Raw genomic sequence first — 15,960 nt, forward strand, 5'->3', positions numbered from 1 at the left:
GTGTTTTGCGGAAAACACATATAAAAAAGTATATGTAAAAAGAGTGTCTCCTGCCTTGTTTGATGCTTGTTTTGGAGTAGTACTATAAGTAGTAGTTGTTGTCATATTGACAAAGAAGCTCATTTTTATGTTCTTATAAGTTCTACATCATAATTCATTCAACTTTTCTATCAAAAAGAAGAATACGGTTTATAGTAAATTGTTCGTTCTTATAATGGAGTTGTCAGATGGAGGGTTTCAGCTACCTTCGATCAGTGATGAACTAATACAAGAAGCAGAACAGAAGGGCGTCGGTCTCTTTCTTCGTATGTGGAAGGAACTTCAAGAATCTGGTAAAGTTGAAGAAATGACTGAGGGTAAGGGATTTTTTAAATTTTTATTTTTTACAATTTAGTTAAATGATGGACAAGGAATTAGTAGTTGGGAATATTTGAGTGATTACGACATTACTCTCAACTATTTGAGAATTCGCATAATATTCATTATTTACTTTAGGTACAATATTGTAGGTATGAATTATTGAGGTAGTGAATTTCCTTCATGGACCTGTGGAGCGTGACATACACATCATAATACTTATGTATGTTTCTACCTGGCCTATTAAATATGTGTATATGTTCTTTTTGATTAGATCCACTCTTGATTCATATCTTAATTAGGGTAATCCTGTCTTCTTTACCCAAGTCATATCCTCTTTGTATATCCAGGGACTTTTTTATAAATTAATCAAATGTCAGGTGTTATGAAAGCAAAATGGTGCATGTTAAAGTCGACTTAAGTAGAAAATAAGTTTTAAATTAAGGAAAATATTCCTTTAAAAGCAAAAATGTCAAATACCAAATATATTTTATAAAAAAACAAAAACAAGATACCATCTATCTGGACTAAAAAAATCTTTTCCAAATGTACAAAAACAAGAATCAATAATACTTTTCTTACCTTTATTAATTTCAAAATATAAAGCCTATCCCCTCCCTTCTAAGCGAAATGCCCTCTTTTTTGGGAATTCAAATATGTGAATGGCCATGAGTTGTCAAAAAATATGACATTGCACGAGTGCAAGACTTTCTATAGTTTGCAAGCTGAACAGTGTTTTTATTTTAAAAAGGTGTTATCATTATTTTTATATCCTTGAAGAGAGAACATCTAATTACAAAGTAATGACTAGTGTATGCAAGAAAATGAGTAATACTAAGTCAGAGTATTTGTTTTTGAGTTTTAAGTGTAAGTCCTTGTTGGACTCAGAGTAGAATTGAGGATTGACATCGAAGTAATTCCTGCCTATATCCTTGCTCGATACGGAGTTGGACTTGTGTTTATTTCCTTCATATCTTAGCTCCTCAAATAATATTTTTTACAATTATGGTTATTATATTGGCCACTCGAATCCAAATAAAATGAGGTAGAAATCACGCCCTTTCTGCATTGTCTACGTTCCTGAAATAGTATAGTTCCTTAAATGGCATTTTATAAGATGATCACCTTAAGGTTCAAAGTACCACACAACTAGCATGGGTGGTTCATTTCACTAATAACCACTGTAGAATGTGTGTTGTACTAGATCGAAGGATCATACTTGAAGGAAACCCCGTGCCGAAAAGTTTTTTTTCTCATCCCTGCTATCTGCTTTGCTCTGTGCTGGACTCACCTCTGCTCTTGTGGCTGTTGTATCATCCCAAGTTTTTTCAACGTTTCATACCTCACAGCTGTTGTTTCTACTGCTTGTGTCACTACATTTCGGATCCAGTTAGCTGCCCTTTTTTCAGCCTCCCTTTTCCTTTAAGTTAATTTTGGATGGGACGCTTGTTGCTACCCAGAAAGATGTAGCACTTCTGTTCATGCTACTACTTTTGGCCTTGCTACAATAAGGTTTGTCAACTCAGCTATTGGCCTTACTCCTGATGTTGCTTCTTGTTGAGGCAACACAGGAGTAGATTGAAGGAACCCTTTAGATTCATGAGTACTCGTAGAGTCGAACTAATAATTATTCAAGAGTCCAATGAAATATTAAAGTATCTCACTCAACCTCTACCGTCCTGAAGATTGCATCTTTGCAAATATATTTATTATATTTACTTATTCAGGCCCCTCATGCATGTATGAATAGATTTGTGATAAAAAGGAAATGCATAATGAGTGGATAAATGAATGAACCATTTGATAATTATCTTAAACAGAAACTAAATGTTGAAATAATAGTTGCCTACAAATCACAATTCCTTATGTTCCGGTATGTTCAATTGAACATAATAACAACAATTTAATATAAAACAAAGTAGTGTTGTCACAATACCAGCACTTAGTATCGGTTCCGGTACATGATTACATGAAAAAAAATGTCGTTAAGGGCAATTTACTTACATTCAGTGGCGTCCAGATATAATTTTTGTTTTGGGGCTGGAGGAAACATCGTTACTTTCACTGTATCACGCAACCTTCCAAGCAAAACGAAAAAAGAAGGCCCAAGGTCAGTTGATAGTAGTTAACCAATTCTTTCCAATTATACAATTTTATTCAATAATTGTTGGGAATTGCTTAAAGAACCTTAACAAGAGTTAATTCGAATTCAACCAATCAAGGTTCAGAAGACAGATTAGGGAAAAAGAGGCAGAAGCATTGATAACGCAAGGTCTAGGTCTAGATATTATGGAGTTGCGTTATCGGTAGGCTAATTTTGTATGACTTAGTGGAACTGCAAGTACCGGTTCCTAATTCAATTTAGTATAGTATATTTTTAAATGCATGAGTACCCCGGTACACTTCAGCACCAGTGTACTTTACATCATCAACACATGACTCACATCTTCGAATGCTATAGAACAATTATTGTAAATGGATCAAAAACTTTAATACGTTTTTTTTTTTCTAGTTCAAATTAAAGTGTTGTAAGTTATTTGGATTATACATATTAACATAATATTATTTTACGACTTTGAGCTACTTTATTGAGTTGTTACATACGAGTATATTATACGCCCTTAAAATTATCTTCAATATGAACAAAGAATACTAGTAAATAACAAATTTTATCATATTTTTTAAAATCCTTTCTAGTTTTTTTTTGTGGAATTGATAAATACATGTATTTTTTTTTCTTTTTTTGTGTGTAAACTGAATCTAAATGTGAGTTGTTTAGTCACAGTTTTGCTTTTGTCAGTAGTCAGTTTTTTCTGTTTCTTTTCCCCTCATCAGTGTTCTGAACGTTGATTGGTGGAAATATAATTAGGCTCTTTTAAAGCTGGGAACAATTCCGAAGAATTATAATTAAATAATAATTCCGTAGCTGAAGAATAGCCTGACTATCAAATGATTTTGTGGGGACTTTTTTCTATTTCTTTCCGGAAGAAACTTTCATAAATAAGATTAATTTAATAACGTGTAGATCGATTTGGACCAATATTTCGGTTTGAACCGTGGACCGAAATTTCCTTTTATAAATTTTTTACAAATTTAGTAAAAGTTTTTTTTTTCTTGCTTTTTTTTTGTGTGGTATCCCTCCAGATCGATTTTTTTGTGTCGACCGAATTTTGCTATAAGACTAGTCTACAACGAGCTTGGACTTAATGAGCGCTGTTACCGTTGTTACCTCACGAAGTCAAAAAAAATTCCTATATTTTGTTGTCAGTTGTCGATGTTTATTCTTTGATTATTTGAGTTTGAATTAGCTGTATTTAATAATTCCCAATATTTATCTATATTAAAAAAACAAGGTTTTTCTGGATGTTTGAATGGATATTCACAAGAATGACACACAAATAGTTTACATTTAGTCAGGCTGTTATCGCTTGAAAAGAGGAGGAAACTTTAGGATGTGGTTATGATGTTTAAAGTTATTAATAGACTGACTCATTGTAATAGCAAACCCAAAGTATGTAGTAAGGTGTACAATACTAGGTTGTCTTCCGATTTTTACTGAGTTTAGCCATCGGCAAAGTCTAATAACCTCCAACATAACTTTTTTTTATTGAACTATACGGATATGGAACAGACTCCCCGAAGAGGTGAGAAGAACGTCTTCACTTTGAGGTTTTAAGAGACTTTTAAAAAATAATCCACATCTACTTTAATTCACCACCATATTATATCATTTCATTTTACCATCTTATTTCATTAGATTTTATCATATTGTTTTATTATACTTTATCATTGTTTTATTATATTTATCATGAGTTGACAGTATTGGGCTCTCTTAAATTTGTTTTGGGTTTTTATGATAATTTTTAATAACTTTTTGATAAGTTATGAATGATAACTAGTGTATCTATTTGTTTATTTCAATTTGATATCGTCCACAATTTAACATTTTTTACATAGAACGAGCTTTCGTTCATTTACCACATACGTACTTTTTATTTATATACCATATATTGTTTGTTTTATTTAAATTACATTGTCTTATTTGGCACGTTTTTCTTTTCCGATTTCCAGACAACTCATTGGTTTCTGGTTCTAAATATTCTTCTTGACTTCTATTTTAGGAGCTCAATTCCTCGATTAAAGCCACTAAAAATTCCCTTCTGCTTTTGTTTGACCCAGTTACTTCACGATACGAAATCCCTCTATTTATAAGTGCAAAATCCAGCAAGTTATAAAATACATGCACAGGGTAACGTCTGGAACTAACTTTTGTTGTGTATTGTCTTGCCATTTGATCAATATTATCCACTCCAGATTTTTTTATATTTAAATAGACTACTGAATTAGGTTATTTCTTCCTATTATTGGTAATTTCTAAGTTTTTGTAAACAGTGCTTAGAATTAGAACATTTTTAGAGGGTTTTCCTTGATACACTGTAAGGGTCATGTTGTCTTTTTTAATAATAATAAAATGGTGGAATACTATACTTGTCTTCGTTGACAATAATGACTCAGCGAGTTTTACTGATGTGAAAAAGTTATCACATGTGATATTTTGTCCCTTATTCAGGAAGGGACATAACATCATACTCCGACAAACTTTTATTCAGAGGGTGATGAATATTTTTTCCCAAATATGGAAATCCATTGAGAAGATTATGTGATTTTGAGTCAACAGCAAGCCCAAATTTAATATCAAACTTATATGGCTTGTTTGCCATGTATTGGGTAAACGGACATCTACTTTTAGTGGGAAATAGTTGTTCATCGACTGTGATATCCTCTCCAGGACGATAACAGGCTTGACAATTATCTATAAATCTGTACCATATTTTAGAAAAATGGGCAAACTTATCTGTTTGAATTCGTTGACTTTGAGAAGATTTTAAATCAAAACGTAAAAACTGAAGAAGTTCCTTGTATCTATCTCTTTTTTAAAAAAGGGGGCCCCAAAATTTTGGACCAAACACTCTACAGTGGTTGTCCTATAAGACCTCTAGCATACGTTATTGCAAACATTTTATATATTTCATTCCTCTTTACAGTCCAAGTTGGATTATTCAATTTGATCCTTGCTTCAGCCTCTATACATCTTATTATCTCTTGAATGATAAAGTTATCAACAAATAATGAAAATGTACTCCTCATTGTTCCATAATCGACATTTCTTTTGGCATATGAAGTAGGACCTGGGGATTTAGTGAGAACATTTTGGGTTCGAAATCGTCCTACAGTATCGGATACTTCTAAGGGAATTTCAAACCCTTGAGTCCGATGCGGAGCTTTCAAATTTTCTTCATTTGAGTTAGCAATATCATCTTCTTCAACATTGGTAGATATTATGTCTGGCCTTTCGTCATGCTCTATAAGACATCGATAATGTGTGTATATCCATGTTAATCAAGCGTTCAAAATAATAGATAAAACACTTCAATAAACATCAAGTAAGCACCAGTACTTTCAAGTATACAAATAAAAAAATGATTACTTACGCTCTTTATAATCGTTGTTATATTCATCTTCATCTTCAGAGCTAGACATTGAATATTTTCTAGGAATATCTTCTTCGTTCTCCATGTCGAAAAGACCCCCATCAGAATCATCATCTGGTGTGGAAGCAAAAAAGTTTTCAATTTGTTAGGGAGTCAAAAAGTTTTAATTTTCCTCGATGACATCTTGTCAAAATATTATTTAGAATACTACTGAAACATCTTACATTTATTTAAGTAAACACATAAGTACTTTGCTCAGTATTAACTTGTTGCGAACAATAACTAATCTTCTTTTACTTGTTTATAGATATATTAAAGCATGAAATACGTTTCTTTACAATGGGTCAATTTGACATTTCAGTCTTTCGAGGAAGAACAAAGAATATTCAATTAATTAATGAGGTTATTGCTTTCAAAATTTTGTCTTATAATGTTAAGCATTTTAAAAAAAAGTCGAGAAGTTTCGATAAATTTTTAACCAAATTTGTAGACTTTATTCAAAAATCTAAAATGAAAATGTGTCAAAATGACCTCTCCGTCCATCTAGTGTTAAACAAAAGAAAAGGGAGACCATGTATATTTGGCTGTAAACCCTTCAGCATTTTTAGCGTGCAAGTTTTGCTGTTGTTGTTAATGTTTTTTTGTTCTCTCGAGCTGTTATCATTATTTAGGAGAGAATATCTAAGTATTGAGTAACTACGTGTGAGTGCTCATGAAAAACGGATAGCAACTCCAAGTATTTGTTTGGGAGTATTCTTCTATATTATTAAAACAAAGTATGTGTGTTCCTTGACGCTTACTCCGGGAAATGCCAGGTACAACCGCTAGTTGAATAATAATTATCTAGTTGGGAAGAGGAGTTGGCTAACTACCAACTCATTTTGGGCCTTTTTTCTCTGTTTATTTTTGCAAGAAAGGATATGTTGTCACAATAAAGTAACGACGTCTAGTGTTTAAAAAAAATAACGGTCTCAGATCGGTTTAGGATATTTCTAGACCTAAACCCAACACTAGCAGGTATATGTTAAAACCAAGGAACTTTTTGTTTCAAATGGATTTCTGTAATTGTCTTACAAAAAATGTCCTACTAAGACATGTAAGACGTTCTACAAATCCCTTTTTTCATATTCTATAAAAAAAAAATCTATTTGTACATACAAAATATATATGTTTAATGTTTGTATATATGGAGTTTTGCTTTGATCCCTATGTGCCATAAACCCCATTTAGATCTATCCATGTCAACTACACCTGCTTGTGTAGACATAAAGCTTTATAAATACTATATATAATTGGATCCTTCCAAATTTAAGGAAATGACAAGCACTGTCAATTTCCATATGTATTGTGTAAAATTACCACTTAAAAATAATGTTCTTAAAAGCAAGAGAGCATCTTATCATTGCCCAACAGTGCAAAAATAGTACTCTTATAGCGTCACATGGGGGTGTCCACAGAGGGCGGGGTGAAGGGGCTGTAGCCCCCCCCCTAAAAAATATGTATATATAGGTATGTTACGAAGTCTGAAAAAAGTCAAAATATGAATTCGAAAAGGGTACTTCGTGTATGGAGTGTTTCTTCCCATAAATACTCCAATTATTAAAATCCATTGGCTATCCGTCTTCTCCTAGAATTGCATGTACTAAGAACTGGTGTATTGAATATGGCGCACGGAGTTTGTTATTATTATTTCACTCAAATTATGTCCTTCTACATTTAGGACTGTCGTAGTTTAAAACGAAACGAAACCTATACTCTCGTAGATGTGAATTGTACGAGGTTCAGTGATTGAAATAGAATGAAACTAACACAAACATGACACTCATCTCATAATTTATAAGCGCCTATAAATTTCAAATTCTTATAAAAACTGATGCTCTCAATCAAAAAAATGCTCAAGCTTCCTTACATTAAAAAAATAATTCTTTATTAATTAAAAGGGTCATTTTTTGTCCAAAACGTCAAAGCCAATTTGGAGGCCATTTTAAGTTATGAAATAAAGCTTTATATTGCGACTTTTTCTAGAATTTTTTGGAATGCTATTATCGTTTAAACCCTCTAGATCATAATTAGGGTAAATTTTATGTAAATATGAAAAAGTCATCAAATTTATGGGTGCGAGGGCAATACGTCGATCGTCAAAACGTCGAAAGGACAAAACGTAGAATAGACTAAACGTTGAATACACAAAACGTCGACCAGACAAAACGTCAACTGACAGAAGGTCGACCGTAGAATATAAAATAAAGGGCTACTCGAAATGGTGCTGCGATATATCCCATTCAGACATTTTCCACCTGAAACATAACATTTCTATATAAATTACCAGTAAGGGACCCTCCCAATACCCCCTATTTGCGGGGTTTTTCAGTCACCGCTGGAAATGAAACCAAAAGTATTGGTCTTTTTTTATAGTTATTAGATGAAGTGACATCAAAATTTATTGAAATGTGTCCAAGAGGTCTTTGACTATGATGCAATAGGTGACTCAAGGGCGTCTCCAGGGAGTGGGCTGGAGGGGCTGTAGTCTTCCCCCCTCTAAAAAAAAAAGGTAACGAATTTATGCTTATTTACAATAACTTTTTTTTGGTCTGGATGAAAAAAATTTATACAAAACTAGGGAATTTTTTTTTCCAAAAAATTAAATTTTCTGTGAATAGCTATAGATTTTGAACTTTTAAAAACAAAAAAATTAAATACACCTCCCAAATCCTACGGACGCCCCTGTGACGTTAGTGAAAATATTCCATTTTTTGCATAGAAGTAGGAAATAGGTCATAGTTCAAGCAGTCAGTGTTTAGAAAACTAATAAGTTGGGAGGACAAGAAAAATATAAAATGGAGAGCTGAAAAAAAAAAGGAAAAACTGCATTGTAATTTTTTGATATTTTGAAGGTACTTTTAATATCCATTCGATCCACCAATAAATAATTTATCAAGTAAGAAAACAAATAAGCGTTTCCCTTTATTTGTAAAATATTTGCAATGCAGTATCATTAATTAAGAGGGAAGGATTTATTATTAGCTTCGACATATTTTACAATACATATTTACATAGCTATATGTTGTACAATGTACAAACGTGGCGTACCAACATAAAAAAAATCTTTAAAGTCTCTAAAAAAAAGAAAAAATCCTTTTTTTTTCTTCTTCATATATATCAGGGTCGTGCACTACAATTGGAACAAACTTTGACGTCATCCAGATTCTGTATGAGTGCATCACGGCCAAGTACTCCTCCCCCTTCCCCCCAGCTCATACAAGAGGATGATGGATAAATTTTTGTCTTTTTTCATATTGAGTCAGCTGTGGAGATGGACAAAAACAATGGAGTAGTATTTTGCTAATTTGAAATTTTAAAAATTCTTTGAGCGCTAGTAACTCCAAAATTAATTATGTACTATAATTTATGCCATCTAAGCCCCTTCTTTCATCAATTGGAACCAACTCCGGGACCGTTTATGGAAGATAATAATTTTTCTCTATGAAGTAAAAAAGTTACGATCCTTTTTACTTAATAAATTCAAATATTGATATGTGATAGTTGAAATAGGATAGCATGTCGGTCAAATCAACGGTTTAAAATGGTACCACAAAGTCTAATAAAGTTATGAAATTCGGAAATTTTTTCATTAAGCGTCTATTCCTTGAAAAAGTGCAATACAAACTAAAATGGAAAGCTAGGGCAGATAATGTAAAACTTTTTTCTTCAAAACTGTGACTATTCAAAAGATCTACAAATTCTAAAAGCATAATTTGACTGTTAAATCAATATTACCATCTCTGGGATCGTTTATACAAGAGTAATATATTTTTCATTAAGTTCCTATATTAAAAAAAGGAAGAAAAGCTAACAATACAACCGAATCTATCCCCTTATATTCAGCACCCATGTTCTAATATATAACTTGTAAGTAAGGATCTTTACAAAGTGTACCATAAATATTTTGATTCCCCCGTCCATTTTAGTAATTGATTTTGATTTATTTAAAAAAAAAATAATAATAACCTTTCTATAATTTTAATTTTATAAATAAATAGATACGAATTGGTCTTTATTTGCACCGATGAACGAGTCTCTCTCTTCTTCATTAGAGGGACAAGATGAGGATTTCAAAGTCAAATTGATTCAGCAACATTTATGTTCCTGTAGTCTGGAATTGGAGAGTTTGGAGGGAGGAGTTGAGGGTGAAGAAACGACTCTACAGAATTTGGAAGGCAGCAGTATTACGATTCGAAATGAAGGAGGTGAAATTCATAATAAATTATTAGATACATAATTCTATGGGTTTTTTGTTTATTAACGGATAGGATCCCTCATGGTCAATGATTCTATAGTAAAGGAAACCATAACTACTCCAAATGCTACAATCCTTGTTATAGATTGTAATTTATTTACGGATACTCCAGATTGTGGAAAGAGTCGTGTGGTTCGTTCACCATTTTTACGAGTTATGTAAGCTTGCTATTGTCATTGTTTAGTTTACAAATAGTTATCTTATTTTTTTACAACTATTGAAATTTTTATAGTTAAATATATATGTAAATTTCGTATTTCCTTGCAATTTTTAAAGCTTCTGACATAATTTTTTGTAGTTATATGTAAATATATAGATTCAATTTAGATAACCAATAATTGAGGGGCAACTTTTTTAAATTGCTGGATTTATCAAAAATATATATCTACTCGTATTATTTTTTTATTAAGTATAATAAATATTATAAAAGGTTAGGTTTCGAGAATTCCAAATTTGATAAATTTTCAAAAGTTCCGTCACCTTTTCTTTAAAGGTACTACATCTCGCTATTCTTATTGTGTTTCACAACATTTTATCCAACAGAAAAAGAAAAAAAAAGGCTCAACATCAGTTGTTCCGTACTTCAGATGTTCCTGTTTTATAAAAAACTTGCTAATCCACGTGAAATACATACATACACATACTATAATATAATATAGGTATGTTACAAAGTCTGAAAAAAATCAAAATATGAATTCGAAATTCTCTGATAAATTCGGAGATTTATGGTAGAAAATTTAATTTGTCTTCTCCTTGAATTGCACGTACTAAGAACTGGTGTATTAAATATGAAGCACAAAGTTTGTTATTATTATTTCACTCAAATTATGGCCTTCTACATTTAGGATTGTCGTAGTTTTAATCACGAAACTTACACTTCCCTAGATACAAATTGTACGAGGTTCAGTGAATGGAAAAGAATGAGCATAACACAAATATGACACTCATCTCATAATTTATAAGCGCCTACAAATTTCAAATTCTTATAAAAACTCATGCTTTTAATCAATTTTTATATTTTTTCACTAATGAACAAAAAAATGTGCAAGCTTCCTCATATTAAAAAAAAATCTCTATTTATTAGAAGGGTCATTTTTTGCCCAAAACGGCGAAGCCAATTCGGAGGTAATTTTAAGTCATGAAATGAAGTTGTATGTTGCTACTTTTTCTTGAATTTTTAGAATGCCAATATAGTTTAAACCCTCTAGAATATTATTAGGGTAAATTTTTTGTAATGTGTTTGAGAAAATTTATCAAATTTATAATTTAAAAGATGTACATATTTATAGGGTTTTATAGGTCACGAAACTTTTTATCGATCAGCTGTTCCAGCAACTGAATACGTGGTTAGAGAAAAAAGATTGGAGCACTCCCTCTTTTGTAACATACCTATATTAAACGTCTATAATAGATAGATCTCTGTCCGTCCGTCTGCGGATTAGCAAGTTTCTCTTAGTATGTGCATAATAAAATAATTCGTAACAAAATATAAAATACGGGTACATCCTAGTCTACTATAATATAAGATTACTATGATGTACCCATATTATTTACCCATATTTTATACTTATTACTGATAACTTGATCGTCATTTGGTGTGGATGACTCATAACATTTTTATATGTATTTCTATAAATGGTCTCAGTACCAACATCCTCCATTAATTGAATGATGGTTCCTCGGGAAGGGATAGGTTTACCCGTGTATTTATCCATAAATTTTTTGAACGTAGGTGATTAGCAATGGATAAGGTTATATTACATGCAATAAGCATCTTTGTGAGATCAAAGTTAAAGTCTGACTTGATGTATTCATCGTTAACTTGATTTTATAGATGAATATCTATACTCTTGATATGAGATGAGGGTAATAAGTGGCGTGTAATTCTTGACAGGGGACTAAAGGCACATTTATATCGACAAATCTGACAAACCATCTATTTCTCATCCGGTAAGTATTTTCCAAATTTCTGGGCCTCCATTTTCAGAAATCCAGACAGAAGGAGGCGTTATTTTAGGGATTATATTCAGTTCTCTATCGACCATCATTATCTAATATTATATTAATATTGAATAATAAAGGCGGGAATGATAATGTTCTTGATTGATAGAAGAAGATGTATATTATTTAATCAATGATGCCATAAGTATTTCTTCTCTTCTCCTCGCACGCTTTTCTATTCTTACCAAAATTATCATCCTTAACCATAACGCGTGTACGACTGATGTTTGACTTCCACTACGCTTTTAATATTGACGTCATAGACTATGAGTGGTTGTGTGTTTTGTCAAAATCTGCGTGTCTTGCCCAGCAGTCGGTATAATACATCAGACTGAAAATTAAAGCAAGCCAGATTACATGATAGTCTAACCCAAGGTATGTATAATCAGATATGTTCTTCTGAACTTTTTAAGCATGCCCATCAGAAATACAGCCCGGCACAGATTGTGACGTCATTTTATTTAAAATATCAATTATAGTATACTACCAGTAGGCTGATGTTTTACAAGAATTATGGGATGTAAGGGTTTATATATACATCTGTAGATGTAATAATTATCATAATTTACGATAGTAGCGACAAGCGTTAATATAACTTTAACAAGTCCAACCGTTGCTTAGCAGAACGAGTAATTTTTTCATTGGAAGATAACTGAGAGTTCTGAGGATCTCCAAGCCTAGATTATCAAAGTTTATATAGGTAAATCGCCAATTTATGATTTTTTTTTCTCCTTAATAAATTTATACTTAGTTGTTTTTGGGGATATTAGTTATTTTAATTTTTGGAAATTAAAAAAAAAAAATCAAGTTAAATTAAAGTAGTTTTATTAATATCATTTCCTAACAAAGAGAGTCATACAGAGTTTTACGAGTTAAAGGGTTTTTGTTATAACAAAAAATATTAAATGTTATGGGATAATTTCTTTAATTTTCAACAAATTTCATTATTTTTTTAATAATTTATACTGATATTCAGGGCCTTAAATCTTATAAATGTTTTTAGAGGAGCGTACTTTCTAATAATATCTTGGTGGAAATCTGGGGCTGAACTTTGAAGAATTGATATTAAAGTCTCAATAACATTAGGTTGGCTTGATATTTCCTGTTCATAATATGCTTCAAAGATTGCATAAAATTTTTTTATCTGAGTGAGGAAGGAATTGGTAGGTTTTGTTCGTACTCCTTTGGATAATGCTGATATCCAAGGTGTCATATCTGAATCACAATAAGGATCATCTCTAGTTTTGAAACCGATTTCAGGATATTCCGAAGAAAACTTCTTGGCCAAGTATCCAGTGATGTAACGCAATCCTTGAAGGCTACAGTCATAGCTGAGGAGGAATAGTTTGACGGTGCTTTGAATTCCAGATCCGGATTTATAGCCAACTCGGCGGATTAAAGTGAAGCATCTTCATATTTTTCCTAATCTATTTCCGTTTCTTTATTTTCCGGTTCTATTTCCTTAATTGAACAACCAAGAATGTTATCCATTGGTGAGGTTTCTACCTTTTCTATTCGAACTGATGTTGATCCAATATGAAGTCGATCGGCTTGGCCAAGAACAACTAGTCTTAGTCTATTGATACAATCAACACTAGTTGGGTGGCCGTGTGATACTCCCATGGCCCTGAAGCGCGAGAAAAAGTTTTCGAGACAATCTTGATTTAACCCAGAAGTAAGTACGTTTTGATTCTAGATGCTTTATTCAGGTCATTGAATGAGTTTTCCAAAGAGGCAATCGAAATCAAAATTCCACGCTGGAAAGGAATAATTTCATTTCCTTTGCCAATTCCCCGGATACATTTAATTCTCTCTTTCATCTTTTTAAGAGCCTCTTCCTGTTCCTTCATATGCTTAGCAAATCCACAAAAGTTTATTTTGGAGTCAAAAGGCTTCATACTACTGAAGACTTCGAACCATGAATCCACTTGAGGCTTCTTTTCAGGAAATAGATATTACAGCGCAGAGGCAGTTGTATGGCTCAATAGTTGTGTTGCTTGATAAACACGCTGTCTTTGACTATTTTGGCATTCTAAATGAATATCTTCAAATTTTTCCGAACCTTGCTACTAGAAGTCCTTCCGTAGTTAGACATGAGCTGGGCCTTTAGATTTCTCTGAAAGCAGTCTTCTTCAAAATGTCTAGAACAAACTCTGGCAGTTTCGGGATTGAATGGGTCTTGTCTATGACAATCTTGGATCAATTTTGCACGAATGTCCTTGGCTTTGGGAAATCTATGGTAAGAATAACCTTCACTGGAGTTTCTTATGAGGGGAGTAGCAGACTGACACAGCAGAAGGTAAAACATTTCTCTTCCGAGTGTTCATTTTGAAATTATTGGGAAAATTGTAGAGGCTATACTTTTAAAGTAAATAACGATAATATAAATATTAATTATATTTTGAAATTGTTCATCTGTTATCAATCATTTTAAATCCAATGACGTCCGATGCCACTTGCTAATTTCAATAACAAATCAAAAACATTTCAGAAGAAAATACCTCATTATATATACCTTGGTCTAACTTAAAAAAAATATTTTGTTTCCCACATCGTAATATGGAACAAAGAGAACTCTGGATCAAGGCTATTAAAAGTGTGAATGAGGATGAAACTATGTGGAAGGCTCATTATTGGAGTCATGTATGTTTCGAACAATTTAATATCGGTGCCTTACTATTTTCCGACAATATTTCCAACGTCCCATGTCAATCCCAGAACCTTTAGTGATAAAGAGCGTCAGGGCCGTTTCCTGAAACGATGTGAAAGGAAGAAGAAACTGGAAGTACTAATAAGTAAAGTTGACTCAAGTGTACGTGTATTTGACACAGTAACAAATATAATGAGTATTTGACACTGGTACATTTGATATTTTAGAAGTTGTTATTTCGTTTCTCAATAATGTGTATTTTTACAATTTCAGAGATCCTCAAGAACTACGCAAACTGTTGACGAATTTGAATTTATTTCTCATTTATCCATTTTTTTTCTCGCACTTTGATGGTAAAAATGTATCGTGCTAGTTCAGCGCCCCTCCCATCACTTCCGAAATGACAACAACTATGGACAAGGTTCACTACAAAAATAAGGGAACTTTGGTGGATATTAAAACAGAAGAAGAATTTAGTGACAAACGAAGACTTTAAAACATGCTGTCGAGTAGAAAAGTGGTTTTTCGATTTTTTACTGTTTCAATTTGAGTCAAAATTAGCCTTCCACTAATTGATCGCCTCCTTCTCTTTTTTATTAAACTTAAGTATAACATGTCGTTTACATTCTTGGCAGCTATGTTTAATATTTATAGGATAACCGTTTCAATAATTTTTTCTACAATGCTTGATGAATTTTTTTTTAATCGAGAAAAAATGGATATTTTGACTGCCAGCAGAAAAAATTCGGACTACTATGCCACAGCAATTTAAAGAAAATTATCAAAATACTACCGTAATTATTGATGGACGTGAAATCAAAATTGAGACTCCGACAAATTTAGACACTTTTTTTCTCACATATTCAAACTACAAAAGCTCTCATACACTAAATTTTTGAATTGGAACTGTCTCTTCTGTCATTGGAAAAAGTAGAAAATGATCCTGGAGTATGAATTTAATGTGGTCCTCTTTTGTAGATATCTTTATCAGCAAAGCCGTAAAATATATTTAACTCTCCTATTACATACATATTGTAATGATCTAAAGCTATGTTTCATTCCCATCAGACCAGATTCCTGGGCTCTAGAGGGCAAGTTTTTTTTTTCTGTAATAAGCTGATTTTTTCATAAAAGAAGATCGATTCCCAGTGTCTCAAAAGTTT

The 15,960-nt window shown here is 32.2% G+C and overlaps 1 protein-coding gene and 1 long non-coding RNA gene across 2 annotated transcripts; both read left to right on the plus strand.

Moving 5' to 3' along the window:
• Positions 1-63: 63 nt before the first annotated feature.
• LOC121120475 (uncharacterized) lies at positions 64-10,484 on the plus strand. Its single transcript, XM_040715361.2, has 3 exons — positions 64-356; positions 9,890-10,096; positions 10,160-10,484. Exons 1-3 carry the CDS (start codon positions 215-217, stop codon positions 10,306-10,308), a joined length of 498 nt encoding a protein of 165 aa, XP_040571295.1. The 5' UTR covers positions 64-214; the 3' UTR covers positions 10,309-10,484.
• Positions 10,485-14,073: 3,589 nt separating this feature from the next.
• Positions 14,074-15,821, plus strand: LOC121120931 (uncharacterized). The gene is made up of 2 exons (XR_005865271.1): positions 14,074-15,006; positions 15,071-15,821. It is a non-coding gene; the product is annotated as an uncharacterized lncRNA (long non-coding RNA).
• The last annotated feature ends 139 nt before the right edge of the window (positions 15,822-15,960 follow it).

Source organism: Lepeophtheirus salmonis, chromosome 6 (assembly GCF_016086655.4).
Source record: "Lepeophtheirus salmonis chromosome 6, UVic_Lsal_1.4, whole genome shotgun sequence".
Taxonomy (NCBI): domain Eukaryota; kingdom Metazoa; phylum Arthropoda; class Copepoda; order Siphonostomatoida; family Caligidae; genus Lepeophtheirus; species Lepeophtheirus salmonis.

Excerpts from the sequence above, each read along its gene's own strand:
- LOC121120475 (XM_040715361.2), top strand. The coding sequence starts at position 215 with ATGGAGTTGTCAGATGGAGGGTTTCAGCTACCTTCGATCAGTGATGAA. Across the intron at positions 357-9,889 it reads AGTTGAAGAAATGACTGAGG|ATACGAATTGGTCTTTATTT; the intron begins GTAAGGGATTTT and ends ATAAATAAATAG. Across the intron at positions 10,097-10,159 it reads TACGATTCGAAATGAAGGAG|GATCCCTCATGGTCAATGAT; the intron begins GTGAAATTCATA and ends ATTAACGGATAG.